This window comes from Chrysochloris asiatica, unplaced genomic scaffold (assembly GCF_000296735.1).
Source record: "Chrysochloris asiatica unplaced genomic scaffold, ChrAsi1.0 scaffold00108, whole genome shotgun sequence".
In the NCBI taxonomy this organism is placed as follows: Eukaryota; Metazoa; Chordata; class Mammalia; order Afrosoricida; family Chrysochloridae; genus Chrysochloris; species Chrysochloris asiatica.
Window position 1 is genome coordinate 1754233 of NW_006408626.1, and position 27852 is coordinate 1782084.

Sequence of the window (27852 nt, forward strand, 5' to 3'; positions counted from 1 at the left end):
CTTCACAGATACTATAAACAGAAGTAAAAATACCTGTCTTTCATGATCTCAGAGAGAGCACTGCAAAAGTTTCAATTTTAGTTATACTAGAAATTAGTATTTCTTACCACTCCTCCAACAACAATGATGCCCATAGACGTTCTAGATGTGAGAGAAGCTAATCCAGTCACTAAGGTAACCATGAGCTCTTCCTGTGATGCAGTATCTGGCATTGCTGGATTGACAGGAGCAGTGGGAGTCGAAGCTAAAGATCTGGGAAGCTGATAAGGTTGGGGAAAAATAAATATGACTGCTGAACAACTAGAAACATCTATGAAACTCGATTGCATTTCTGTTGAAATTATGGTTGTTGTTGTTAAGTGCCATTGAGTCGGTTCCGACCCATAGAAACCCTGTATAGGGTTTCCAAGGTGCAGCTGGTGAGCTTGAACTGCTGACCATGCAGTTCAAGCCACCCTGCAGTCCAGCGCATTAACCCATAGAGCCACACCATACTTTATGCAAATATCACACACCCATCTTCTATGTTTATCAACTGTGCCCTCCCCTCTGTAAGGCCCCCAGCAAGGTATTTTTGTAAAATTTTTTACTTGTTGTGGTAAAAATATTAGCATAGCATGTTTATGAAAATACTTATAATGGAAAGGACGGGATCTGTTGGCAAACAAACTAGAAGGCTTACGCTGCTTGAATAAAAATACACAAAATGTGTAAGAAATGACCCCAAATAATGACTTTACTGGAAATATGTGAGGAAAATAAAATGAGCCTGAAAATTTTCTGACATGGGCAAAAGATACAATAATGAATTTTCTTAAAGTACAATGAAGTCTACCTGTAATAGACTCTTGGACTCTTAAAAAATGGAATAAATTAGGCTTAAAAAAGCTTTTACTAATTAAGAATAAGAGAATTACATGGAATTTAGGTTTTGTTTTTTAAATAGGCTAACGTAACAATTGATACCTCATAAAAATTAAACACTGTTCATTAAAAGACTTTACCAAGAGTAAAAAGATAACCTACAGACTTGGGATAAAAATCTTTGGAAATGACATTTCCAGTAAGGGTGTACTTATAAGATACACAGAAAACTTCACAAAAAGTAACAAAAATACAAAAACCAAATTTAAAAATGGACTAAGGACATGAACAGACACTTCACTAAAGCGGACTTTCAAGCAGCCAACAAACCACATGACTGTCAAAATCATTATACACTGTTGTTAAGTGCTGTTGAGCCGGTTCCAACTCATAGTGACCCTGTATATGGTTTTGGAGTAGTGAATGGTGAGTTTGAACTGCCAACCTTGCAGTTCAAACTGGCCTTGCAGTCAGTGCTTATATAGCACCACATTATCCATTGTTATTGCTGTTTAATGCCCTCGAGTCAGCTCCGACTCATAGTGACTATGTATAAGATTTAGCTGGTGGGTTTGAACTGCAGACTTTGTGGTTCACAGTCCAGCGCATTATCCATTGCTGTTGTTAAGTGTTGCTGAGTAAGTTCCAACTCAATGATCTGTGTAGGGTTTCCAAGGAGCACCTGTTGGTTTGAACTGCCAACCCTTGTGGTATCCAATGCTGATCCTACACAGAGGTACAAATCAAAACTTCAATGAGATACCATCTCACCCCAGTTAAAATGACACTGGAAACAAAACAAAACAAAAAACAACAACAAATATTGACAAGGATGTGAGGCTACTGGAACCCTTATCCACTGCCAGTGGGACTATAATGGTACAACCCCCTATGGAAAATAGTATGGCCCTCCCTCAAGAAACTAATAAATAGGCTACCTGTGATCCAGCACTCCCACTTCTAAGTACATACCCTAGAGACCTAGAAATGACACAGATACATGCATACCTACTGTCATTATATCATTATTCACAATAGCAAAAAAAATGGAAACAATCTAAGTGTCTACCAGTGGAAGAATGAATAATCAAAATGTGGTACACACATATAATGGGTATACTTTATGCAATTATAAATAACAATGATGAGTCTATAAAACATATTATAACATGGATGGACCTGGAGAACATAATGCTAAGTGAAATAAATCAGTCACAGAAGGGCTGTGATTGTATGAGCTCACTAGTCACTAAAGTCTAGACTTGCTGGACCAGATGACTCCCTGAGACTGCGACCCTAAGATACTCTTTGAACCTCGAACCAAAACTATCCAGACATCACATTTTAGCAAAATAACAGATTGGTACACAGACGTACTTGACCCAAGTCATGGTATTTTAAACCTCATAAGCATGTAAAAGCTGGATAATAAATAAGGAAGATGGAAGAACTGATGCTTTTGTACTTTGGACAGCAGGGATCAGTTCCTAGGGTAGGACATAAAGCTTGGCAAACCAAAAAAACCTAAATCCACTGCTATTGAGCCGATTCCAGCTCATAGCAACCCTATATAGAGCTTCTGAGATGGTACATCTCTACGAGAATACACAGTCTCATCTTTCTCCCATTCATGCTTGGTAAAGCCAGTGAAAAAGAAGACCATCATAAAGATGAGCTGACACAGCTGAAGCTGCAATAATGGGCTCAAACACAGTAATGATTTTGGGAATGGTACAGGACCAGGCAGTGTTTCAAACTACTGTATACAGGGTCACTATGAATCGGAATGGACTAGACAGCATCTAACATACATACAAGGAGTCCTGGTGTGGCGCTGTGGGTAACTACATTGGACTGCAAAGTCAATGTTTGAACCACAAGGTTGGAGCTCCCCACAGCTGATCCTCAAGAATAATATACAGGGTCACTATGGGTTGGAACCGACTCAACGGCACTTAACAACAACGTACATACATACATACAAAGCGCACCACATTGAAGATACTATCCATTTAAAAAACATATATGAGACCAAATAAGTCAGCAATTACATTAAAGCACAAGTACAAGAAAAGGAAACCCTAGAACACAAAAAGAATGTTGACACATTGTGACAATTTTAACTGATGTCACTGAGCAATTTATTCAGTAATTGCTAAATGAGAACCTAATTTGCTGTGTGAACATTAATTGAAAATACAGTTACTATGTTTTAAAAAACAGAAAAGTTAAGCCAAAATACATACACATGAGAAAATACTTGCAAAATCATATATGCGATAAGTATGGAAATCAGTGGCTACTGAGTGTGAACCCCTAACTTTCTAGTTAGTAGCCCAAGAGAAAACACAAATCAAAATCATAATGGAATAACATTCCACATACACTAGAATCAAGACAGAAAATAACAAAACGTTTTGGACCCTTCATACATTGTTGGTCGAAATGTAAAATGGCATAGACACTTTGGAATACAGTTTGGCAGTTCCACAGAAAACTAAACATGGAGTTACCATATGAATCAGTACTTACATTCCTAGGCACATAACAAAGATAAATGAAAGCATACATCAAAAATATGGTAGTTCATAGTAGCATTATTCATAACAGTCAAAAAATGAAAACAATCTGGTGCTCATTAAATGGTAGATAAATCCAAGCACTGGACTATCATTTAGCCATAAAAAGGAACGAATTACTGAACATTATGTCAAGTGAAAGAAGCCAGTCACAAATGGTTACATAGTACATGATTTCATTTATATAAAATATTGAGAAAGGGCAAACAGGACAGTAGCTGATGCAAATTAGTGGCTTGGTTTGGCAGTGTAAACAACCTCAAAAGAGTATGTGATAATGGTCCTATTAAGGGGTGACAGAAATGTTGTAAAACTGGATTGTAGTGATCATTTTACAATCCCAAATATTTTCTGAAAATTACTGAATTTTTAAAATTAATTTGATTTTTTTATTAAGTGCCATCAATTTCAACTCACTTATATGATCCTTTATCGGCCTTCTGAGGCTGTAAATCTTTTTAGGAGAAAAAGCTTCAGCTTTCTCCCAGAGAGTCACTGGTGGGTTCAAACTGCTATGACCTTGTAGTCTGCAGCCCAGTGCTTATCCTACAGAGTCACCAGGCTCTCTATAAACCCAATACAGTTATTTTATTTTTTTAATTTTAGACTTGCATTTATTCCAGTCTCTTTGAAGTCTGAAACAAAAATGGCTAAGATAAAAAATAAAATCAGAGTTTCAAAAATTAATGCAGAACTACTTATAAGAGTTGTTGTTACGTGCCATGGAGTTGGTTCCAACTCATAGCGACCCTGCCTGCACAGGGTTTCCAAGGCTATAAAGCTTTACGGGAGCAGAAAGCCTCATCTTTCTCCCATGGAATAGCTGGTAGTTTCAAACGGCTGACGGTGAGACTAGCAGCCTGATTCGTAACCACTACACTACCAGAGCTCCTCTACTTATAACAGTACTGGATGAAAACCTTAAGATTGGCTTTCCTTTATGTATAGCATGCCTAACTCAGAAATGGCTTTATGAGCTAGGCATTATTCCATAAACCAGCAGATTAGGCAAAGCTATTCTATTAGAGAAAACCATATGACACACAAAATAAGAAAGGAGTGTATTGGTAAAAGCAAAGATACACACCTGAAACATAGGCTCTGATAATCCCAAAAGCACCCTTTGAGCATCTGTAGAGCCTATGAAACGATGGACAAGGGAAGACCAGCCCAGCGAAAAACGAAATACAATATCTTCTTGAAAATCTGAACATAACTTGTGGCAATTTAGGTCATAGCTGAGATCAAATTTCTTGTAAGGAATTAATGTATGGAGTTTATTCTGTACACCAGTTGGGAGCAACGGCTTCAAATTTTCTAGAAAAAACAAAAATATGGTATTTATATTTAAAAACTGTGATAAAAGGTATTTTACCTTTATAAAATATCCAAAGAAAAACAAATCCTCTATCAAATAAAAGGGATGGGGACTACTATGAAATTATACATGACCTTGTAGATATAACATTACCAATAATTTCCTGCTGGGACTGAAGCATTGAAGCATTGACTTCATTAGTGCACCGATCGGCCAGATTTCTTCCCATGCCATCTTCTATGTGCTTATTTAACTCCTGTTAATAATGGTAAAAGCCCACATTATTTTTCTCCAGAAAGTATTACAAATTGTATAGATTTATAAGCTAGCAAATGTTAAAATGATCTTAGTCTCATTCATGAAAGGATAACTGTTCTATGTACTTTTATATACAAGATAATTTACCTTTCTTATAAGATGCACAAAAGATGTTTAACAGTTTAATTCTGTAATGGTTGTCATGAAGACACTAAAAACCACAAACCACTAAATATGACTGTAGGGTAAGGTAAGGAAACTATTTCTGGATAATTGTCAGGTAAACTTTAACTTACACTTTTATATACTTTCAATACACTTGGAGTAGGATGAAACTCGGAATAAAATTCATCAACCAAAACAGACAGTCGGCAAATTTCATCTGTCATTGCACATGAAACCTGCAAATATAAAAAAATCAGAGATTGTAAATAAACAAGATTGCCAAATACTGAAAATAAAAATAAAAGTACTCTTTTATAGTATAACAGGTATAGATTTTTTAACATAATAAAAACGGTTGCAGACTGTGTGTAGACTATACAGGCCGAAGGCTCTGAGGAACAAATGAGGCCACTGGCAGTCAATAGCAAATTGTTTTTCATCTTAGTGGTCAGTTATATTTATTTAATTCCAAACATGAGCCCTTGATGTCCACAGATAAATGTGATATTTTCCTAAAGCCGAAGACTGTAAAAGTTGCAAGGTCAAGCCTTCCTCCAAAGGATTAACTGAAAATATCTTAGCTACTTCTCGGTTCTTTGTTCTATAGACAAAAAAGCCATCCTCCCTAATCCCTTTTCCAGGTACAGCGCATTCACCTGGGCGTTTGGCGTCCTCCTGAAAACCTGGCTCAGGAAGCCGAAACAGCGGGACTCCGCCCAAGCTTTTGTCCTTACCTTTCACCTTCCCCCAACTGAGCTCATGTGCTGTTAATTGAGCCTGAGAAACTAAGTTGCCGGCCTGGGATTCGAACCAGCGAAGTATGATGTAAAGTTACCTGAATGTCTGGAAAATTACTGATGTTAGCTGTATCCTGTTTCAGTCCCTCCCAGCTTGGTGTGAAGCTCCTCCCCTAAATAAAATAGAGGCCCAGGCCTGCCTAGGTGTACATTACGGGTTGGAGGGCATGCAGTAAAGATTGCAGGGCAGTGAGTTGCTGCCTGCAGAGGCCACGATGCCTGTACTCCCAAGTCTGCCCACCAGTGATGTACCACCCTGGTTTCGGGGTGCCTCTTTGTCCCCCTCCTTCTGTCTGTCTGTGTATTCTTTTGCTATCACTATCGCCGCCGGATATCCCCTCCTCGTGAACCAAACACTCGTGAACCAAGTTCCTATGTTGAGGACAGTCCCCGACAAAAAACAACTTTTTATTTCCATATATTTAAATGAAATACTGTCACCTACCTTGTTTGCCACCTCCTCTGTAACCTCCCTGATTTTTTTCTTAACATCGAGTGTTAAAAGGTTCATCTGGTTTCGAATAAAGTCCAATCTATCAATTTGGTCTTCCCGCTCTTCCAGTGAATATACTCTATTATAGTATGAAGAGTAATTAATATTCAAGTCTCAAAGCAATTAAGCAAGGGCATTCATTTCTGTATTGTATCACCCCTTAGCATGACACAAGAAAAAAGAAATTTCATATTTCAACATCTAAAGGATATAAATATTTGTTTTATAAAAATACTTAAATAAAAAAATACTTCATAGATGATCAGGTATAAGCTATCTTTATTTATACTCAATCATCCATAAAGTCTACCAGTGTAGCTAATCATCACAAGAGATTAATAAAGATTCTAAGTCTCCAAACACACTTCACAGAACCCATAATCAAAACAGAACTACCGTCTTAAATAGGCAATCAACATATGGCAGCCTTCAAGGGAGTCCTGATGTGGCATTGTAAGATAATCACTGGACTATTAAAATGCCAGGTTGGCGGTTCAAATCCACCAACCACTCCTTAGTAACCCTAAACATTCAATGGCACTTAACAACAAGCAAATCCAGCCAACTGCTGATTTCCTCTAAAGTTTTCTGGAATATAACACACCCATCCATTTATTTGTAACAGCTACTTTTGGTCTACAATTGCAGAGGAGAGTAGTTACAAAGGAGATACTATAGCCAACAATTTGAAAGTATTTACTATCTGGCACTTTACAGAAAGTAACCCCTGGAGTAACAGAGGAAAACAAAAGCCTGAGGATCCTTTAAAAAAGATACTTAGTGAAGAGTTCCCAAGGTATTATATAAAAATATAAAAACGATCCTCAGTTATAATTTGCTTTGTGCCATTCATTATTTAGTTCAATGCCCTCTATTTTTCTTTCAATTCCAAGTATTAAGATCAATATCATAGACCAAATATTTGTTTGGGCTACTATAGTACTAAAAATGAGCTGGAAAGATTTTCAATGGCAATATCTCATATATTTACAAAGGTAAAGGAACCCTAGTAGCATGGTGTTTAGTGCTAGGCTGCTAACCATTAGGTTGGCAGTTACAAACCCACCAGCCACTCAGCAGAAGAAAGATGTGGCAGTTGGCTTCCATAAAGATTTACAGCCTTGGAAAATACTAAGAGGCAGTTCTGTTCTGTCCTAGAGGATCAATATGAGTTGAAATCACATTGATGGCAGTGGGTTTGGTTTGATATACAAAGGTACCACATGGGCTGAGAGATTAGTCTCTGAGTTCTCACCCGTCTTCCAGTTTTCTACTTTTGTACATAATTCATTGCTGAGAAAGTTGCAAAAATGAAACAAGATACAAAAAGGATATGTTTCAAGGTAAATGAAGTTAAGTTTTAAAATCCCAATTATACCTCACCCTGGACTCAGTCTTGGATGCTTTCTATCTTTACCTGAACTGGCTTAAATCCATTGGAGGATGGTTCAGTGGAGGCTTACTATCACTTTTATTGCATGTTGTAGCACCCTGATCTTTATTGTAAGTTTACCAAATTTGTGAGAACTACATTTTTCACTGGTGATATTGACTATTTCATGCATTTAAATGGAACAATACAGTTGCAATATGACAAGCAGGGTAATGCTTACCAAATTGACTTTCCAGCTAGCAGGCAGTGTCACCTTGTTTGTTCACCATTCAATAAGCAAAAAATTACAATGGGCAAAGCAAAATGATTTCAGAGTATCAATGTATGAATAAATGAAAGAATGGACGATTAAGCTCAATGTAACAAAGAAGACGATCACTGTATTGGACTTCGGCAAACAATTCTGCTTTAAAAAAATGATTTTTCCACTGCTTTAAAAAATTTCAAATTCACTAAAATATTAAAATCACAATTCATGCATGGGTATACTGACATCCAGGAACTATAAATGATTTGTTCAAGGTAACAGAATAAGTATTTATAGCTTCAAATATTTAATTTTTAAAAATATACAAGTTAATAAATACTTACCATTTCAAACATTTTTAAAATATGTCAACAAGCATCAGGTAAATCCACAAAGTTGACTTTAGTACAGAAAGTATTTACAATACAATGTAAAACCTTAGTTAGAGGAATTCACACTGTCACACACACACAAAAAGGAACATTTTTATGTTGCAACCAAGTGAACTCATACCTTTTCTCTGCTGCTGCCACGTTTATTGAATCCATTATGTTTTTCACAGTATCTAGTATCTGTTTAGCTCTGATAGTGTGCTGCTCAAACTTTGTTTTCACTGCTGACTGCGAGATACACTCCTGCGAGGGGCCCAAGCCATAACACATTACTGTAATTCCATCCCAACATTTTCAGGAATTTAAACACAAAAACTTGCTGTTTGTAACTTTGCAAACACAGAAATAAGGATGCAAAACAAATGCACAAGCACAATTTAAAATAACAAAAGTTAAATAAATGTATAAGGATTCAAAAGTAACAAAAGCTTTCACAGCAAGTTCATAGCTTTGTGTATTTTTACACAGTAATGTGCAATGGTTTTCATGACTCTTAAAATTAAAACAAACAAAAACAAAACAAAACCAAAACCAAGGTACTACTTTCAAGGTTAAAAAAGTTTTTTCCACTAGAATTATTAATTTTATCTGGATCATCTTTAATCTATCCGTTTGGATTTTTCTTATACTTGGAATAGATCATTTAATTTAAAAAGTTGAATAATTGTTAAGTTTTCATATACAGTTACTAAAAAGGACCTCTATGGATTCAAACTTGAGTAATTTGAAAAATAATCTTTAAAAAACAACCTAAGTAATATTTTAAATCATTTATAGAAGTGTCTAAACTTATTTCAAAGATAATCCCATTACTGTTATTAGATTAACCATGTGTACACACAGGTCTGATGCCCTAGCTCTTTTTTTTTCACCTTTAAGCTACCTGCCTCTGTTGTTGTTTAGTGCATTCGACTCAGAGTGACCCTGTTTAGGATTTCCAAGGAGTGGCTGATGGGTTTGAACCACAGACCTTGCAGTTAGCAGTGCAGTGTTGATCCTACAGAGCCACACCAGGACTCCACCTGCATAATGGGTTATAAAAATCAATGTATTGCTTCATAACTTTTTTTTTTTTTTTTAATATAAGACATAAGACTATGTCAAATATAGTAATGGATACATTTAGTTTATGAAATTTTTGTTTGGGTTTTTAATATCCAAATTTAACAGTTTAAGGATAATCACTGGACTGTTAATCACAAGGCTGACAGTTCAAGTCCACAAGCCGCTTCATGGGAGAAAGATGAGGCTTTCTGCTCCTGCAAAGCTTTACAGCCTCAGAATCAGAATCAACTTAATGGCACACAACAACAGCTATCAAAAGTTTGTTTGCTAATTTAGTTTCATTTCATATTTACTTTATAGAAAGTCCGATTCTCTAGCAACTACAAATACTTACAGAAAAATGCTACCTGGTCTTTGGACAACATAAAAAATAGTCAGGTGGGCCACCTTTTTGAGGTTTTTTTTTTCTGTTATAATTTTTTAAATTAAAGCTGTACTCCAACCCTATGTAAGCCCTAAATCAGACAATAAATTCATCTTCTTGAACTTCTTTGAATGTTCAGCAAGTACATACTGTGGCAATTACTTCCTGAAGGTACTGTACTTCCATTGTGAAAGTGAATACCTTCACTTTAAAAAAACATTCACAATGTTCTCTTAAGTATTTGTTATCCCTAAACAATCATTACTTAGCCCACTTATGCCCATGGTGAGGTTCATTTATAATTCACTTATGCTCACTAATACTAGAGAGATGAGTTGTAGGAAGTGACACCATTCCTATTCTGTACATGCCTAAAGCAAAAACAAAACATTCAATGATGCTTCCTTCTTTAAAAATATCAATAACCCTAAGTTAGATATTTAAAGTATAATCTGCATATGCTTAATGACCAATACAAAGCTTTGATTCTATTTAAAATAACTGTACTTCACAAATGTGACAAATTAATATCCTTAAAAATATATATAAATTAAATATTTCCAAAGGAAAAAAAAAATGGTTGAAAGAGATTCTATATTCCTCGATGAAGCAGATCTAGATATCAGCAATGAAGATCCAAATTCATAGTTAACAGCACAATATTAGAGCTAGACTAAACAGGAAAAGAAAAAGACTTCCAAAAGTTATTAGGAAATATCAAAGCTACTTTTTTATTTAAAAATTCATAATTATAAAAAAACAGACAATCTTCTTTTAACTAAAAGGTAATCCGAACCAATGTTCTCACTGATCTGAAGAATATTAGTAGATACTCGGCAAAAAAAATTCTCTCAAATGAAGTATGAGAAATACCAAGTTAAAACAGTTTCATTACTGAGCTATTTTATCGTCTTTAATAGATATAAATATACTAATATGTTTATGAATTTCTATTTTTTTCAAATTTCTGAGTAAGTTGAGCATTCAAGGCAGCCAATATAATCTTACCACTAAATATATTAGCACTTGTCTACTATACACAGGGATATTTTCCTATACATCCAGGATATGATGATCATAATTCAGCACATTTATCATTGAGACAACATTACTACCTGACACAGTACATATTTCAAATTTCACTGTGCCCAGGAATATACTTTAGAATACATTCGTATTTCAGAGAAAAGAATTATATCTTATACCTCTATTCTATCACCCATTAAAAAAAAACTATCAAGAACAATTAACATAAAAAAATCTGGGCTAAGATATTTGGACTTCTAACTTGCTTTTAGAATATATGCCTGCCCAATTGCAGGATGAAAAGAGTAAGAAAAAGCATCAATAGAGTAACACTGCTTTTATTTGATTGATTCTGCCCAATTTAACATCTAACCTAGTACTACACCATAAACATGCAGGTTGCTTTGAGTCAATAAATGAATGCTCAAAACAATGAGAAAATGTATGTAAAGGCCATTATTCCATGATCATAATGCAGTGAAACCAAAATATTAATGAAAAGTATGATTCAAATAATCTAAAGATTTGAATTTTAAAGGTAAAAATTAAACTAATAAAAAAACAGTGAAAACCCAAATCCAGAGGTCACACCCAAAGATGCACTAAAAATTAACAGCTCTTAAAAATTCTCTCATAAAGAACAAAAAGCAAAGAATTTTACTTCAAAAAATTAAAGAAAGGAGTCAAAGAATTTAGACAAACTATGTTAAAGAATATTGTAGAAACTGAGTAAAAGTAAAAGAGGTATTTTTCAATTCATAAATTAACCAAGGGCTGCATCTTTGTAGAATAAACAAAGCAATTATAAACTACTGGCAAATTCAAATTCATGCTTAAACAATGTAAATATAGGAATGAGAAGGACTGTGACTTTTTTAATGAACACAATTTCATGCTGCTAAATTATAAGTTCTTAGAAATGTCCTAGTTTCTAGAATATCGTAAATTATCAAAATTGGAGAGTTAGAAAAGCTCAGATAAATGTTTTAGAAAAAAGATGTCAAATAGTCAAATAATCATCAAAAATACTTCCATACATAGAAATTTTTGCCCACCCGATTATTTCCTTACATATTTTAATAATCCTAGCTAATTCCTATTTTAGATACAGTTTTATTGAAGTAAAAACACCAAACTCTAAAGCCTGATAAGCTCCATGACTTATGTAAAGATAGTGCTCATATGGGTTAATGCGCTGGATTGCAAGGCCGTCTGAACTACAGGTCGGAGGCTCAAGCTCACCAGCTACTTCTCAGAAACCCTATACAAGGTTGCTATGAGTCAGAAGAGAATCAATGGCATTTAACAACTGCTCATAAGCCATTTTTTCCAATATATGATTTTTAGATACCCAAATCAACGTTTACAAAAAAATTCCTAATTGCAAAATCTTTTTAAAAAATGTTTTTAAAGGTAGTTGCAAAGTCTGTTTGATTATTGCTATCACTTGGGGGAGCTTTTAATAGATACATATTGCTAGGCCCTACCTGTGTCCTACTGGGTTATAGCTTAGGGACAGGTAGTATGGTGCAGTTCTCTGAAGCACCTCCTGTGAGTCTATTCAACAGTCAGGTTTGGAAACCAGCCCATCTTTTATAATTTTCATTCCTACTTCTCTGAAGAGTTACCGTAAAGAGCAAAACATATATCATGAACCAATATGAAAGGTATAAATGTATAACAAAATCATATAGATTTGATAGGTGCAATCAATGAAAATCACTCATGAACAAAATTAAAGATAAACTCAATAAATAAGAAAAATAGAACAATAAATTCTCTCCACATATTTTTCTCCATGGATGCTAAGACAGAAGAGAGAATCATTTCTCTTGTAAAACAAAAGGGCAAGAAAACAAACAGACAACAATGGACAACTGACATCTACTGATAGATATCCCACTAAATTATTACAGTGATTTTACCAACATTGCTGCTGTGGGTTTTCTTTCCTCCACAAATACTTTTTCTTTGCCTGCTTAATGATCTTTCTCTCTCTTAATATCTGTCTTGGTCTGCTTAATGGTCACGCTCCCCTCTGCCAAATTCAATATGAGGAATAGTGTACACACACATACATAGTTTTAAATCCTGAGAAATATACTCAACATTCATGTCCCTCCTATCAAGGCAGTTACTATAGAGAAAGAGGAATAATTACAGATGGCAGTTTCTTCACCTTTGAAGTCTTTTGTGTTTTATTTGTGACAGGGGTAGGGACATGGAATAGAAACAGAACTAGATTAAATAAGATTAAAAATAAGAGTATAGAAGGTTAACAACTGAAGAACTTTTCAGACAAAGGTAGGACATGCTCTAATGTTTCTGGATAAAGCACCTATGCTGCAACATATGAAATCATTCTCCATACTCATTTTTAGAAAACCTGGCCAACCAATTAGAAGAAAACCCTATGTGTACCTATTCCAAAGAAAGGTGGTCCAACAGAAAGCACATCATGATAAACAGAGAAGATAGAAGTTGTCAAGGATTTCATTTCACTTGGATCCACAATCAATATGTATGGATACACAAGTCAAGAAATCAAATGGCATATTGCACTGGGCAAATCTGCTGAACTGACCTCTTTAAAATGTTCAAGAGCAAATATGCCAGTTTGAGGACTAAGGTGCACCTGAGCCAAACTGTGGTAATTTCAAATTGCCGAATATGCATATGAAAGCTATACAATGAATAAGAAAGGCAGTAGAAAAACAGATGTATTTGAATTATGGTGTTGGCAAGAATAGTGACTATACCATGGATTGACAGAACATCAAACAGATCTGTCTTAAAAGAAGTACAGTCAGAATGTACCTTAGAACTGAGGATGAACAGACTTTATCTCATGTGCTTTGGACATGTTATCAGAAGTGATCAGTCCCTGGAGAAGGACATCATGCTTGGTGAAAGAGAGGAAGAACTTCAATTGAAATGGATTGACACAGTGAATGCAACAATGAGCTCAAACATAGCAACAATTACAAGGTTGGCACAGAACTGTGCAGTGCTTCATTCAGTTGTACATGGGCAGCTATGAGTTGGAAATGACTGTATAGCACCTACTGACACAATACTGCACACACTGAGCCTTTCGTGGGCTTCAGTAGTTTTCTTCAAGATGCCTAAAGTACAGGAACTATATGCTAACTATATTTTTATTTATTCATATATTCAGAACATATGGCACAAAGTGTGGAGAATGAGCATGTCCTGACTCAGTTTAGAATCGAATAAACTTTTATCAAATGACATTAGCTATGTTCTATATATGCTATAAATAATATGATACAAAAGAAAAAAGGGATGGACTTCACTTTGCCTTATTATTTATCCCAGCAGCAATCATATTTGTTTGCTCTTGTTTAAAATTATTGGATACAGAGAACTTCACTCATTGTTGGACAACATAAGCAATATTGGGATATAGTTCCTCATTTAAGTATAAATACATAAGGAAAGTAAACAAAAAATTTAAATCTTAATTTTCAATTCTTACAGATTATCCATTTTGCAGGGACTTCATTTCTTCAAGCTTTGTTGCACTTGTAGCATGTGTCAGTAACTACACTAAATAATTGCCAAAGTTATTAACAAAGATAACAAAAGACAATGGTCATGAAAACAGAATGGAAGTTTACAATTAGTTTTCAACTAATCATAGAATTTTACATGAACCAATACATTCAATATTCCTACCTCAAAGGTTTGTTCAAAATTCTGAAACTCCTGTAATCTTGCCTGAAATCCTTCAGCAAGTGCTCCACCTGCAATGTACAGAGGCAAGGATTTTAAAACCTTTTGTAGCAAAATAAGATTTCTAGCATGTTGCTGCTTTTTCTAGCCTACTGCTGCTGAATGCTATCAAAATGCTTCTGTCTATGAGGGAAACCTATAATTAATACATACCACCTTCCGGCATCCCCTGCGCTTTGTGCTTTCTAGCACTAAGAACTTCCTTTGCTGAAACAAAGAAGATACGATTCTTTGCTTCTAAATAATCCACAACTTTGAGCTCCTCCACCAAGAAATTGAGGCATCTTTCCATGTGCTGTCTGCGTACCTATAAAGAAAATCTGAGCTTTAAAAGAATTCTAGTAATTTAAACAAACACGAGAGTTATGGCCAGCTATAGGAGTTCTGGCGTAGTGCTGTAGAATAAGCAGTGGACCACTAACTATTAAGTTTGTCAGTTTAAATCCACCAGCCGCTCCTCAGAAATCCTATACAGGGTCTCTGTGAGTCAGAATGAACTTGATGGAACTTAATAACACAGCTCTATACAAAGCACCAATTGTAGTAATACTATAGTTGTTGTTAAATGCCACAGAGTCAGTTCTGACCCACAGCGACTCTGTATAGGGTTTCCAAGGAGCAGCTGGTGAGCCTGAACCACTGACCTTGTGATTCAAATTGACTTTGCAGTACCGGGCATTAACCCACAGCGCCACACCAGGACACGAATACTATAGTTCCCAAATACTTAACTAATCCAAGAAATTCTAATAAATGAAGTTTGATACTTATTATCTGCATTAACCTAAACCAAAGATCTTTTTCCTTTGAATATTTACTTTAAATTACTTTGATGTACAAATATTATTTTGTTGTTGTTGTTGTTGTTGTGTGCCTTGGAGTCGGTTCCGAAATATTATACATTCACTAAAAAACATATTATAAACAAATATTACTTCTTAGTGGCATGGGGAAAAGTTCCCAATTCTGTATAAGGATGTATATGATTACACTAAAAAAGTAGTATATAATATGTATATAAATTAACAGTGCTGCAGGTAGTAAGTGGTGGCATTTTTATTTCTCTTATGTTCTTATTTTCCAAATTTTCTACAATGAACTTACTATGACCTTTAAATAAGTGCTTTAGTAAGTGTGCCATAATGAAGCTATTTTAATTTTTAAAATCAGAATAAAAATGGTGACTTTTTCTTAAAACATTGGCTTATTCTTTAAAAATAAGGCTGGGAAGATTGCATTAATCAGGCATTTGTTGTTGTTCTGTACTGCTGAGTCAGTTCTGACTCATAGCAACTCTGTATATGGTTCCCAAGGCTTTAAATCTTCACGGGAGCTGAAAGCCTCATCTTTTTCCTGAGGAGGGACTAGTGGGCTAGACTGCAGACCCTGTAGCTCAGTCGAGTGCTTATCATATGGAGCTACCATATTCCACTAATTAGGGATCAAAGTTGCAAAATTAGCACTAAGGTTTTAATATTAGCCTTTAGCATTACGGCTATTATAAGCTACCTGCCCGTAAAGCTATATGGAAATAAAGCTAAATAGAATGATGAACCATTTGGGGAAGAACAATCTGTAGATGGTATTTCCTAATTCCTTAATGATCACATAAACCTTCTATTTGAAAATGCTATGAACACAAAACAGGAGACAAAAATAGGATAAAAAATTTTATGTAAGTAAAATTCCTATTTCAGGGGAAATATTACAGAAAGCAAATGATCTAACATGCAGAGGTGAGATAATGTAGATTTTTATTTTCTTTAAATTTTTTTTTTTTTTTTTACAATAAACACATGATGTTATTGTTAAGTGCTGATGAACCAGTTTCGACTCATAGCAACCCTGAATAGGGTTTCCAGGAAGTGGTTTGTGGGTTTAATTAAGCCACCGACTTTGCAGTTAGCTTGTTGCTGTTAGGTGCCATCCAAGTTGGTTCCAACTCATAGTGACCTTAAGCACAACACAACAAAATACTGCCCACTTCAGTGCCATCCTTACAATGATTGAGTTTGAGCCTATTGCTGCTACCACTGTGCCAATCCACTTCTCGGGGGTCTTCCACTTTTTTGCTGTACCAAGCAAGATGTCCTTCTCCAGGGACTGGTCTCTCCTGATAACATGTTCAAAGCACTTGAGATGAAGCCTCATCACCCTTCCTCTTAGGGGTATTCTGGCTATACTTCTTCCAAGACAGACTTGCTTGTTCTTCTAGCAGTCCGTGGTACTTCTTTACACTGAGGTACAACCCATATTGAAGGCTGTGGTCTTTCACCTTCATCATTAAGTATTTTATGTTCTCTTTGCTTTCACCAAGCAAGGTTGTATCATCTGCATATCACAGGCTGCTAATGAGTCTTCCTCCAATCTTGATGCCATGTTCTTCATATAATTCAGCTTCTCACATTATTTGCTCAGTGTACAGACTCAAAGTATGGTCAAAGAAGACAACCCTGGTGCATATCTTTCCTAATTTTAAACAATTCGGTCTCCTTGATCTGTTCAAATGACTGCCTCTTGGCCTATGTACAGGTTCCTCCTGAGCAAAATGAAGTATTCCGGAATACTCATGCTCCATAATGTTCATTGCTTGTCATGATTCACTTAGTTAAAAGCCTTTGCATAGTAAATAAAGCACAGATAAACAGCTTTCAGATACTCTCTGCTTTCACTCAAGATCCATCTGATGTCAGCAATGATATTCCTTGTTCCACGTCCTTGTCTGAATCCAGTTTGAACCTCTGGCAGCTCCCTGCTAATGTACTGTTGCAGTAGCTTTTAAATTATCTTTAGCAAAATCTTACTTGCATGTGATATTAATCATGTTGTCTGATGATTTCCACATTTCTTTGGGTCATCTCTCTTTGGAATGGGCACAAATATGAATCTCTTCCAATTACTTGGCCAGGTAATTGTCTTCCAAGTTTATTCATATAGATGAGTGAGTGCCTCCAGTGCTACATCAGTTTGTGGAAAGATTCTAATTTGTATTCCATCAATATATGGAGCCTTGTTCTTTGCTGATGCCTTCAGTGCACCTTGGACTTTTCAGTACCACTGGCTTTTGATCATATGCTACTAGTTAAAATGGTTGAACATCGTCCTTTTTTGGGGGGGTGGGGGCACAGTGTATTCCTTCCTTCTTCTTTTGATGCTTTCTGCATCATTCAATATTTTGTCCACAGAATCCTTAAATACTGCAAGTTGAGGCTTGAATTTTTTTCCTCAGTTCTTCCAGCTTGAGAAACGCTGAGCATGTTCTTCCCTTTTGGTTTTCTAACTCCAAGTCTTTGTACATTATAATACTTGACATTGTCTTCTTGAGCTACTCTTTGAAAATTTCTGTTCAAGCTCTTTTACTTCCTCATTTCTACCATTTGCTGTAGCATCTCTATGCTGGAGAGCAAGTTTCAGAGACTCTTTTGACAACCATTTTGGTCCTTTCCTACTAGCTTGTCTTCTTAATGACATTTTGCTTTCTTCCTGTATATTCTTGATGTCATCCCATAACTCTTCTGGTCTTTGGTCATTAGCAGTCCAGAGCTTACCCCACAGCACCACACCAGGACTTCTCAACAAACACATGTTGTTGTTGTTAAGTGCCACTGAGTCAGTTCCAACTCATAGTGATGATGTATGGGTTTCCAAGAAGGGGCTGGTGGGTTTGAACCACCAACCATATGGTTCAAACCAATCTTGTGGTCCAGTGCTTATCCTATAGCACCACACATACTGCTATTAAAGCCCTGGTGTGGCACAGTAGGATAAGCACTGAACTGCAAACCACAAGGTTGGCAGTTCAAACCTACCAGTTCCTCCTAGGAAACCCTATACAGGATTGCTATGAGTTAGAACAGACTTGATGGCACTTAACACCAACAACACTATTACAGTGAGACCACATGACAGACAGAAATTCTTAAGACAGAATTTCTACAACAGTGTGGCTAAAACAAACATACATTATCTATGGTTTACTGACCTTTGCATTTTAGACCAGATAGCTTTTCCTTAAGGTGCCATACTGTATGCACTGTAGGATAGGAAGCAGCATCCCTGGTTCCTACTGTCTAGATGCCAAAAGCACACTTACCTAGACTTGACAACTGAAAATGTCTCCAGACATCACTAAATACAAGGAGGCTTCAAAAAGTTCATAGAAAATGGAATGAAAAGGTCAGGGAATTTTCCCACAATTTTTTTGAAGCCCCCTTGTATCCCCTGAAAGTCAAAACTGAATGCTGTCAAAAACCACTCATACAGACCTAAAAGAAAAGCACACATATGTGTACTGAAGACATAGCAATAATGTACAAAGTAGCATTGTTCATCATAGTTAAAACAGGAAATTTATCCAAATGATCATCACTAACAGAATGAATGCATACAGTACGGCATATGCATGCACACAATGGGATACTAGACAGCAACAAGAATGTGCCACAACTACACAGAGCAATATGGATGAGCATCAGACGTTATGCTGAGAGAGAAAAAAACAATAGACAGAAAATTAAATACTATGATTCATTCACATAAAAAGTTGAATTGAAAAATTTATTTATTAGAAGTTACGATAAGGGATTATCCTTGGGAGAGAAGATAAAGAGTGGGCAGATGATATAAGAGGTGCTAAGAATATTCTTCGCGATCTGGACCCTACCACAGATAGGCTAAATCTATAAAAATTAACTCAGCAGAAGCTCATCATCTGTACACTTTTATGTTATAATACACTTCAATAAAAAATAAAACAAAAAGGAAGTTCCAGGTTCTAAAATACTTAGTACTTTCACAACATTTTTTCTCCCCAAACTAGCTTAATACTCTCATAGTAGCTTAATGCACATGCCCACTTCTTCAGGTTTTCTGTAATTATATTCTTTTTGAAGAGAGTATTTTTATAATGTTCTATTCCATAACAACAACATTCTATAACATATATCGTTTCCTCAGATAATAATGTATGTGATTATATTTCAAAAGTTAAGAGGAATAAAATAACTTACATCTTCCATATATTCTGGTTCTGATGCAGAAGCATCCCAACGATTATTCAAAATAAAAATATTAGGCTTGGAAAGTCGCTCATTTACTTTGTGAAAAAAATGTTTCTCCTAAAAGACAAAAAACAAAAAACAAAAAATCCACACTATGTTCACTTTTAAAGCTAGCTCATCTTAATATTTACAACCCAAAACTTGTAAGTTTAGATTCTTTGCTCCTGCCATGATGGTTTTGAAATTCAATTTAACAATTATTTACCAGTCTCTACTATGTGCAGGTAAGGAGCTCTGGTAGCGTAGTGGTTATGACTTGGACTGCTAATCTCAAGATCAGGAGTTCCAAACTACCAGCCTTTCCGAAGGAGAAAGATGAGGCTTTCTGCTCCCCAAAAGATTTATAGCCTCAGAAACCCTATACAGGGTTGCATTATGAGTTGGAACTGATTCCATGGCATACCACCACCACCACTATGTGCAGGTATCTAAGAGATATTCCTGGATAAAACAGCCCACATTCTCACAGAGCTAACTCAAATCCTTATTAGAATTAGGGTAAGTAAATAAATAGCAATGCAAGACACCTGTACAACTGAAAATAACAGAGAAATGTATGTGCCATAAATAATATAAATGCATTGTCATGACTACTGAAAAGGATACATTACATCTAGATGAAATTAGGAAAAGTTCCATAAAGAAAGTGGTAATAGAGATGGGCTTGAAAATACTGGTTAAGAGAGGGCCTTTGAATGATGAAAACAGAGAGGTAAAAGAATTTTAACCAAAGAATGGCATAAGTGAAGGTTGTAAAACCCAAATGTAGAGAAGTTTATAATCCAGCACCCAAATAATGGAGTTATTCTAACATGGGTTTAAAATATTAACCCATTTTTCTCCATCACCAGGTTATAAGGGACTGTCAGTGTTGTCAGTGGCAGTGTGGCTCATGTGATACTGACTGGGCTGTACAATCACTGCCAACACAATCATGCAGAGGTCTTAATGGTAACAAGTTATAATCTTAGTCATTTATTTGCTTTGATGAATTAAAATACTAGAATTTGAGATGATCAAATAGCTTGTTATTGTGCTATTGTTGTGTGCTGTTGAGTCGGTTCTAACTCATAATGAACCTGTATGGGGTTTCCGAGGAGCAGCTGGTGAGTTTGAACCACACCAACCTTAAGGTCCAGTGGCCTACGGGACCACACCAGGGCTCCATTAGATAAACACAGTGTATCTGGGGTAAGTCTAGGTCCAGACATCCTGTATACTAAGATTTGACAGGCACAGAGTACACACAAGTAAAGATGGAACCTACCTAGGTTATAGCTAGAAAAGGCTGAAAAAGTCAAACAAGAAAGGCTTTATCTATTGGGATAGGGAAACTTTACACTTCAAGTTGTTATTGTTGTGTGTGCTGCTGAGTCACTTCTGACTTACAGCATCCCTGTGTAGGAGCTATGAGGAGTGTATGGTGGGTTTAAAACACCAACCCTAGTGTAAGCAGTCAAGTGCTTACTCTACAGTGCTACCACAGGACTGCTTATTCGTTAAGAGACTTATGTAAAATCCTAACAACACCGGTGTCCATTTCATTTGAGACTGGTAAATAATCAGTGAACGTCAACACCTCACACTTGTCACCTTGAACTCAGACGCCAGAGCCATGGAGTCCTAGATTACTACTGAACACACTTTACAAGACACGTTCTAGACCGGAGTTAGCCCTCCTAATTCCATGAAAATATAAATTCCTAGAAACAGAAGTTTTTCCCTAGAAGAGGATATGGATTTCTCTCATTTTCCTAAAGTAAAACAGCCATAATTTATGGTAATTTTCTACCCAAACGTAGCACTATGATAAAATCTTACCGTGTTCATTAGTGTTGATTCAGAGTTTGCAACCAAAACGAAGACATCAGCATCTAAGCAAAACTTGTCAATCCAGCTATCCAGCTCTGTAGTGACATCTGTGCCTGGACTACAGGAGGAAAATAGAAAGTGTAGTATGTAATATTTTTAAAAAAGGAAATCAGAAATTAAAAAAAATCAAGTTTTGTTGTTTTGTTTTTGGTAGATTTTGTATTCCTAAGGACAGGATTTATATCAGTAATCTGTGTGAATGGTAAGTTCTAAATTCCTCTCTCACTTGTAAGACAGCAATTGAAGCAGTTTGCTTATCTGTGCTTTATATGATGTGGTTTCAAAAAATTCTTGGAAAAATTCTATTGTATTTTAAATTTCACACAAACTTTTTGAAGCGTCCTTTATACTTTTGTATGTTTATTCTACTGGCAAGGAACTGTTAATGGAGCCTGTACAGTAGACAATATAACAAATGCTAAAACCAAAATGTATTTACCAAAGACAAATAAGCCCACTAATTTTTGACAAAGCAAATGGCATGGTCCATAATTAAATCTGTTAAATCTTTATGCTGTGGAAGACTCAGAGATTTAAATATTGACATACATGATAACAAAAACCCTATTAAATGAAGTTCAACATGCCATCCTTTATCTACAAAGCTAAAGTAAACTATTTGCAATTCAGTCCTGACATGGTGCTATGGGATAAACACAGAACTCCTAACTGCAAAGCTGGCAGTTCGTAACCACCAGCCGCTCCTCAGAAACCCTATAAGGGTCACATGAGTCAAAACCAACTCAACAGTACATAACAACAACAAAACCACATCTATACTTTAGCTTTGTGTGTCACATGACAAATTAACAAGATGATTGCCTGGGGTCATGAATGCAGTCTGGCCATGAAACAAAGCAAAGTTAATTAGTAAATATTGTACGTTTAAACCAAATTTTGAGTTCACAAGTATCTTCTCTTTCATCTGAAGCATTTCTATTGATTATATGAAATACTACTGCAATGAAAAGGAAAGCCCATCACCAAAACAAAATGGTTTACATATAACACCGAAATAGTAACTGAAGAAATCAAAAGAACACACCAAAAATTTTAAATCACTTAAAATCTTTTTGATTACTGATATTACTTAACAATTAAATCATAATCATTTCATTAAGCATCAGTGTAGTTGTCTCATTTTAAACACATAATGAATACAGGTTAAGAACTTGAGTCTCAGAAGAACTGAAAAAATCCAAAAGCATTCTATAATTCTTGAACACTAAAAAGCTACATAAGCTGTTTAGTAAATTATTTCGGAAAACTTGGTCCCAGGAAGAAATTCACTGCTGGTTTAAGAAAATAAATGTCTAGAGTCCTGGTGTGGCCCTGTGGGTTAATATGCTGCACTGCAAAGTTGGTACCAACTGCAAGGTTGGCAGTTCAAGCTCACACAGCTGTTACTTGAAAACCCTATACAGGGTCACTATAGGTTAGAACCAACTGGATAGCACTTAACAACAACAAAGTTACATAGTTTCTAAGACCTGATGACTCATTCAAACTACAAAATTAGTCTAGAAAAACCAAATATCCTCGAAATTTCTTGTAAGAGAATCAGAATGACAATTAGCATCTTTATGTTGTTATTATGTGCCGTGGAGTCGGTTTCAACTCATAGTGACCCTGTACAGGGTTTCCGAGGCTGTAAATCTTTACTTGAGCAGAAAGGCTCATCTTTCTCCTGCAGAACAGCTGGTAGTTTCGAACTGCTGACCTTGCGGTTCTCAGCCCGATTCGTAACCACTATGCTACCAGAGCTCCTTAGCATTTTTATATAACTGCTAAAAATCAGAACCTAACACCTATCTGTTCCGTAACAATCTAGCAAAGGAGAACAAAGCAGCCATTGAACATTTAAATCTTACGTATTACAACCTAAAGGAAGCAGCATTATTCTATTAAGCCTCCACCAGAATAAAAAGTAGTTCATATATAACCTTACCTGTCTACTAAAACTAGATCATCTCGTAAGAGTGCACATTTTGCCTTTGGCCAAAACACATGGACGAGACAGCCAGCTTTCAAGTCCTTGTCCATATGAAGGGCATGAGCCAGCTGATTAACTGTCTAAAGAGGAAAAGGGAAAAAAACTCATAATAAAATTCAATAAAAAACAAACATACTATCAATCATACAACACCTATTTTACACAACAGGTACAAAATGGGAGAATTTTCAATAATCTGAAACAAAACCATTTAAGCAATCTTGGAAAGTCTTTCAAAATTGCCAATTAGGAAAAAATAAAAATTGTTTCCTTAAAACTGTTTACTCACACAACCTTGCAAAAATAATTAAAAGTTGGAAACATTCTAAATGTCCAATAATGAAACTCTGGTAATCAAAGTGTATGTAACTTCTACATTGACAGTCAAGAAACTTATTGGTTTGAAATGAAATGTATATAATACATTGAGATAATAAAATCACAAAATAGGACATACAATATGAAACCATTTAGTTTTAAAAAATACACACAAACACTAATTTAAGTCTATACCAAAGAGTTACCATTAGTTTTGGAAGGCATGTGAATTTTGGAGTTTGTTGCTTTTGCCTATTTATATTTTCTGATTGCTCTAAAATGAATGTTGTTGTTGTTCAGTGCCGTTGAGTCAGTTCTCACTCATGATGACCCTGTATACAGTTTCTGAGGAGCAGCTTGTGAGCTTGAATCACTGACCCTGCAGTTTAAGCCAACTTTACAGTCTAGCACATTAATCCGAAGCACCAAACCATGCCTCCTGGAAATGAATATATACCACTTAATAATAAGAGGGAGTCCTGGTGTGGTGCTATGGATTAATGCATTGGACTGCAAGGTCGGTTTGAACTACAAGGTTGGCAGTTCAAGCTTACCAGTCACTCCTTGAAAACTCTATACAGGGTCGCAAGAGTCAGAATCAATTCGACGACACTTAACAACAACAATAGTAAGAAAGAAAAATAAAATAAACTTATTAAAATAGGCATTACTAGGAATAAGGACCAGCCAAGCCAATACAGGAAAAGATATACATTTTCCTTTTGATAAAGGATTTTTCCCAGCAGGCAGTTATTTTACAAGCAATCCTACTTTAAGAACAATGACTGCCTTCTCTTTTCATTTACAGTCATCACTGTAATATTTCTAGTTCTCAAGATGACTTCTGATACGTAGTTATTAATGGGTTAACCTAACATACTTAATATATAAGTATTAAACTCATGCTTAATGTAAAACATTCAAAATAAAATGAGCAAATGAATCAAAGTAAAAGCATCAGCAAAATCTGTTTGTGCTCATGTCAAATTTTAAAGAGAAATATCTATTTTCAAATAAGCAGAACTGTCCTAATCAGGGCTGAACTAAGTTTTAAGTTAATTTCTGAAGTGACGAAGTTAGGAAGGATTTTGTGTTTTTGTTTTTTTTGCTTGCTTTCACAATTTTTCGATAAAATCTTGGTGCCTAACCTATAAAATTACAATGAAAGCACCTATCTGACAGGGTTAGTTAAAGTTACTGAAAGTATTTAGAATAGTGCCTGGTACGTTCAACAAAGTATTAGCTATTGTTGGGTGTCTTTTACTAACAAAATTATCGCAGCATAAAACTCAAAGTCAACCTGAAACTTAAAGTAGCTCACTACTGAGACAAACATTTAGTTTGGGAACAGCAAAGGGAAAGGAAGAGAGCATGAAAGAAGCGAAATGAGAGCGAATCGCACAAATAAGGAAAAATTAGAGATTACTTTAAAATAGCACTGTATTTTCTCCTTTTGAAATTTAAAGCCACAGAAAGTTTAATATTATTTCATTTGTTTCTCACAGCTAATATGAAGAGTATGCTCCTTCTGAAGAGATAAACAGACTCAAGTCATCTCATTGAGGTCAAGCACATCAAATTCAGAGTCAGAACTAAAACCCATGACTTCACCTATAGAGTAGGAAATACTAAGATAGCATGGGTCTTTAAACACTGACATCTGCCTTCATAGGCGAGATCTTTGGACAAAGTAGCAATGTGAGAAACAGTCTCTTTTTTGAATAATTCTACTGGCTCAGTGTATGGGGGCTATCCAGATTCAACACCTTGCACATTAAGTTTTTGCTTGTTTTCTTTTTGTTTTTGATAAAAGAGGCTGTTGTTGACATCAGGTTGATTACCCCTCACAACAACCCTATGTGAGAACAGAATTGACCTATAAACTTTTCTTGGCTTTAATCTTTTATGGAAGCTGATTGCCAGGTCTTTCTTCTGCAGTGCTGCTAGGTGGGTTCAAACTGCCAGCTGTGGTTAGCAGCTGAAGTGATTAACCATTGTGTCACAAGGACTTCAGGAAGGAGTTCAGTGGCACTGCGGTTGTTTTAAGAAATTTATGAAATGTAGAGAATTGCCATAGCTCTTACCAGATAAAATGTAACATTTATTTACAAATGTGATTATGAAATACTAAGAGTAAAATATTCCCAACAACAGACATGTATCAAAATCATATTCTAGAATCCAATTTCTTAAACAAACAACAAAAAACTTTACAGGCAAGATTTTAAACAGAAATAACAACATATTGTCAGTAACATTCTTCTGTGTGTGTGTTTTTCTTCTGTGTTTTTAAAAATCTACTAAGTTTTTAACCCAAATTTACTTTTGTTCTTCCAATAGTTTGGTTCTAATGCAAATAATTTTAAATATTTTTAAAAAATAATTTTAAAAAATTCTAAATATTAGTGATGGCTTTAACTGTTATGAATAGAAATATTAATGGTCCTTTATCCTCCAGCAATGCAGATATTTAATTTTTTTTAAGAACAATTTAAAGATTTTTTTTAGGTACCTTGAGGAGACTAAAATGCAAATATCATACCTTCACACTCCGTTTTTCATCTGATCCATCTGTCATAAGATAGGCTCTATCTCCATCAGTTCCTTCAACACTCAGGAAGCAGTTGGTTGTATGGCCAATGCCACTTGGGAGGACTTTATCCCATAACATTGCATTGATAACAGAGCTTTTCCCACTGCTTGTCCTGAAGAAAGAAAACAAACGAGCAAGAAAAACTAAAGAGGAAAAAGTGTGGTTCTTTCAGGACAAAACCCCTTCCAAGACTAAAACTCAAAGGGAACATATGAGCTGCTAGCATGTCCGCTTGCTGGTGACAAAGTGGGTCCACTTGTTAGAGGGGGAATGGCAGGAATGAAGACTTGGGCTGAGTTCAACCATGTTTCATAGACTCCTGTAGACCTTGAGATGAGACAGAAAAAGGAACGGCTGGCTAGTGCAAAGTTTGGGGAGATTTTGGAACTCCTGAGTCCATGGACATTGACATGTTGTTAGGTGCCATCGAGTTGGTACAGGCTCATTTTAGGTAGCCAATGTCTGAGTTGCCCATTCCAATCAACCCTGTGTACTGAGGGGATAGGCTTGACCCTTGATGTGAAGACTCCTTCTTGGTTGGTATTTTGAGCTACTACATCCTTAAGTAAAGGTCAAGTTTGTCAAATTGCAGCAATTTATTCTTGCTTCCTGTATCAAACTTCTTTATCTTCCTCTAGTAAAGCTCTGATCATCAAGCCATCCAAGCAAGGTCAAATGGGTACTCTGTGCAAGTTTGGGCTTTCTTGTGCATTACCCCCAGTTCATATCAGCTGGACGCTCCACTCTCAGCTTTATTACATTTTGGATATGTCAGTGTCCATTTCTATATGGCCTTAGTTGTTGTTGTTGTTATGTGCCGTGGAGTCGGTTCTGACTCATAGTGACCCTGTATAGGGTTTCCGAGGCTGTAAATCTTTACAGGAGCAGAAAGACTCATCTTTCTCCCACAGAACAGCTGGTAGTTTCAAACTGCTGAACCTGAGGTTCGCAGCCCGATTTGTAACCACTACGCTACCAGAGCCTTAGTAGACAGGCCTATAAACACACAAAGTGGCTGACTTGCAAGTTTTCAGGAGGGAGTTTAGTTTCAGGGTGTGTAGGAGAAGGTAGAATCCCCACTGAACAGCTCTCATCTTGTCTAAATGGGTCTGTTGAAAGGAGATGGGGGATAGGATTCTTCTGATTCAATAATAATTGTTATCATGACTAATGGCGATTGTTATAACTGTAAAGGTAGCAGTTGTGTAACAAAAAGGGGGGAGTAGTTCATTTTACATTCCAGGAACAGAGGACCCTAGGACCATCAAGAGAGAAGAGCATGAGCAGAACAGGGGATGC

The 27852-nt window shown here is 35.9% G+C and overlaps 1 protein-coding gene across 1 annotated transcript in view; it reads right to left on the reverse strand.

Annotated features, from left to right (window-relative positions):
* The window catches only part of MFN1 (mitofusin 1), a 43928-nt gene that overhangs the window by 7112 nt on the left and 8964 nt on the right, over positions 1–27852 (reverse strand). The window contains exons 3-14 of the mRNA XM_006867702.1: positions 26503–26665; positions 23598–23722; positions 21599–21707; positions 19727–19834; positions 14871–15024; positions 14661–14728; positions 8628–8749; positions 6427–6553; positions 5316–5420; positions 4915–5017; positions 4531–4760; positions 108–260 (exon numbers count right to left, since the gene is read on the reverse strand). Of these exons, the coding sequence (XP_006867764.1) occupies positions 108–260; positions 4531–4760; positions 4915–5017; positions 5316–5420; positions 6427–6553; positions 8628–8749; positions 14661–14728; positions 14871–15024; positions 19727–19834; positions 21599–21707; positions 23598–23722; positions 26503–26665 (1567 nt within the window). The remainder of the gene's footprint in view (positions 1–107; positions 261–4530; positions 4761–4914; positions 5018–5315; positions 5421–6426; positions 6554–8627; positions 8750–14660; positions 14729–14870; positions 15025–19726; positions 19835–21598; positions 21708–23597; positions 23723–26502; positions 26666–27852) is intronic.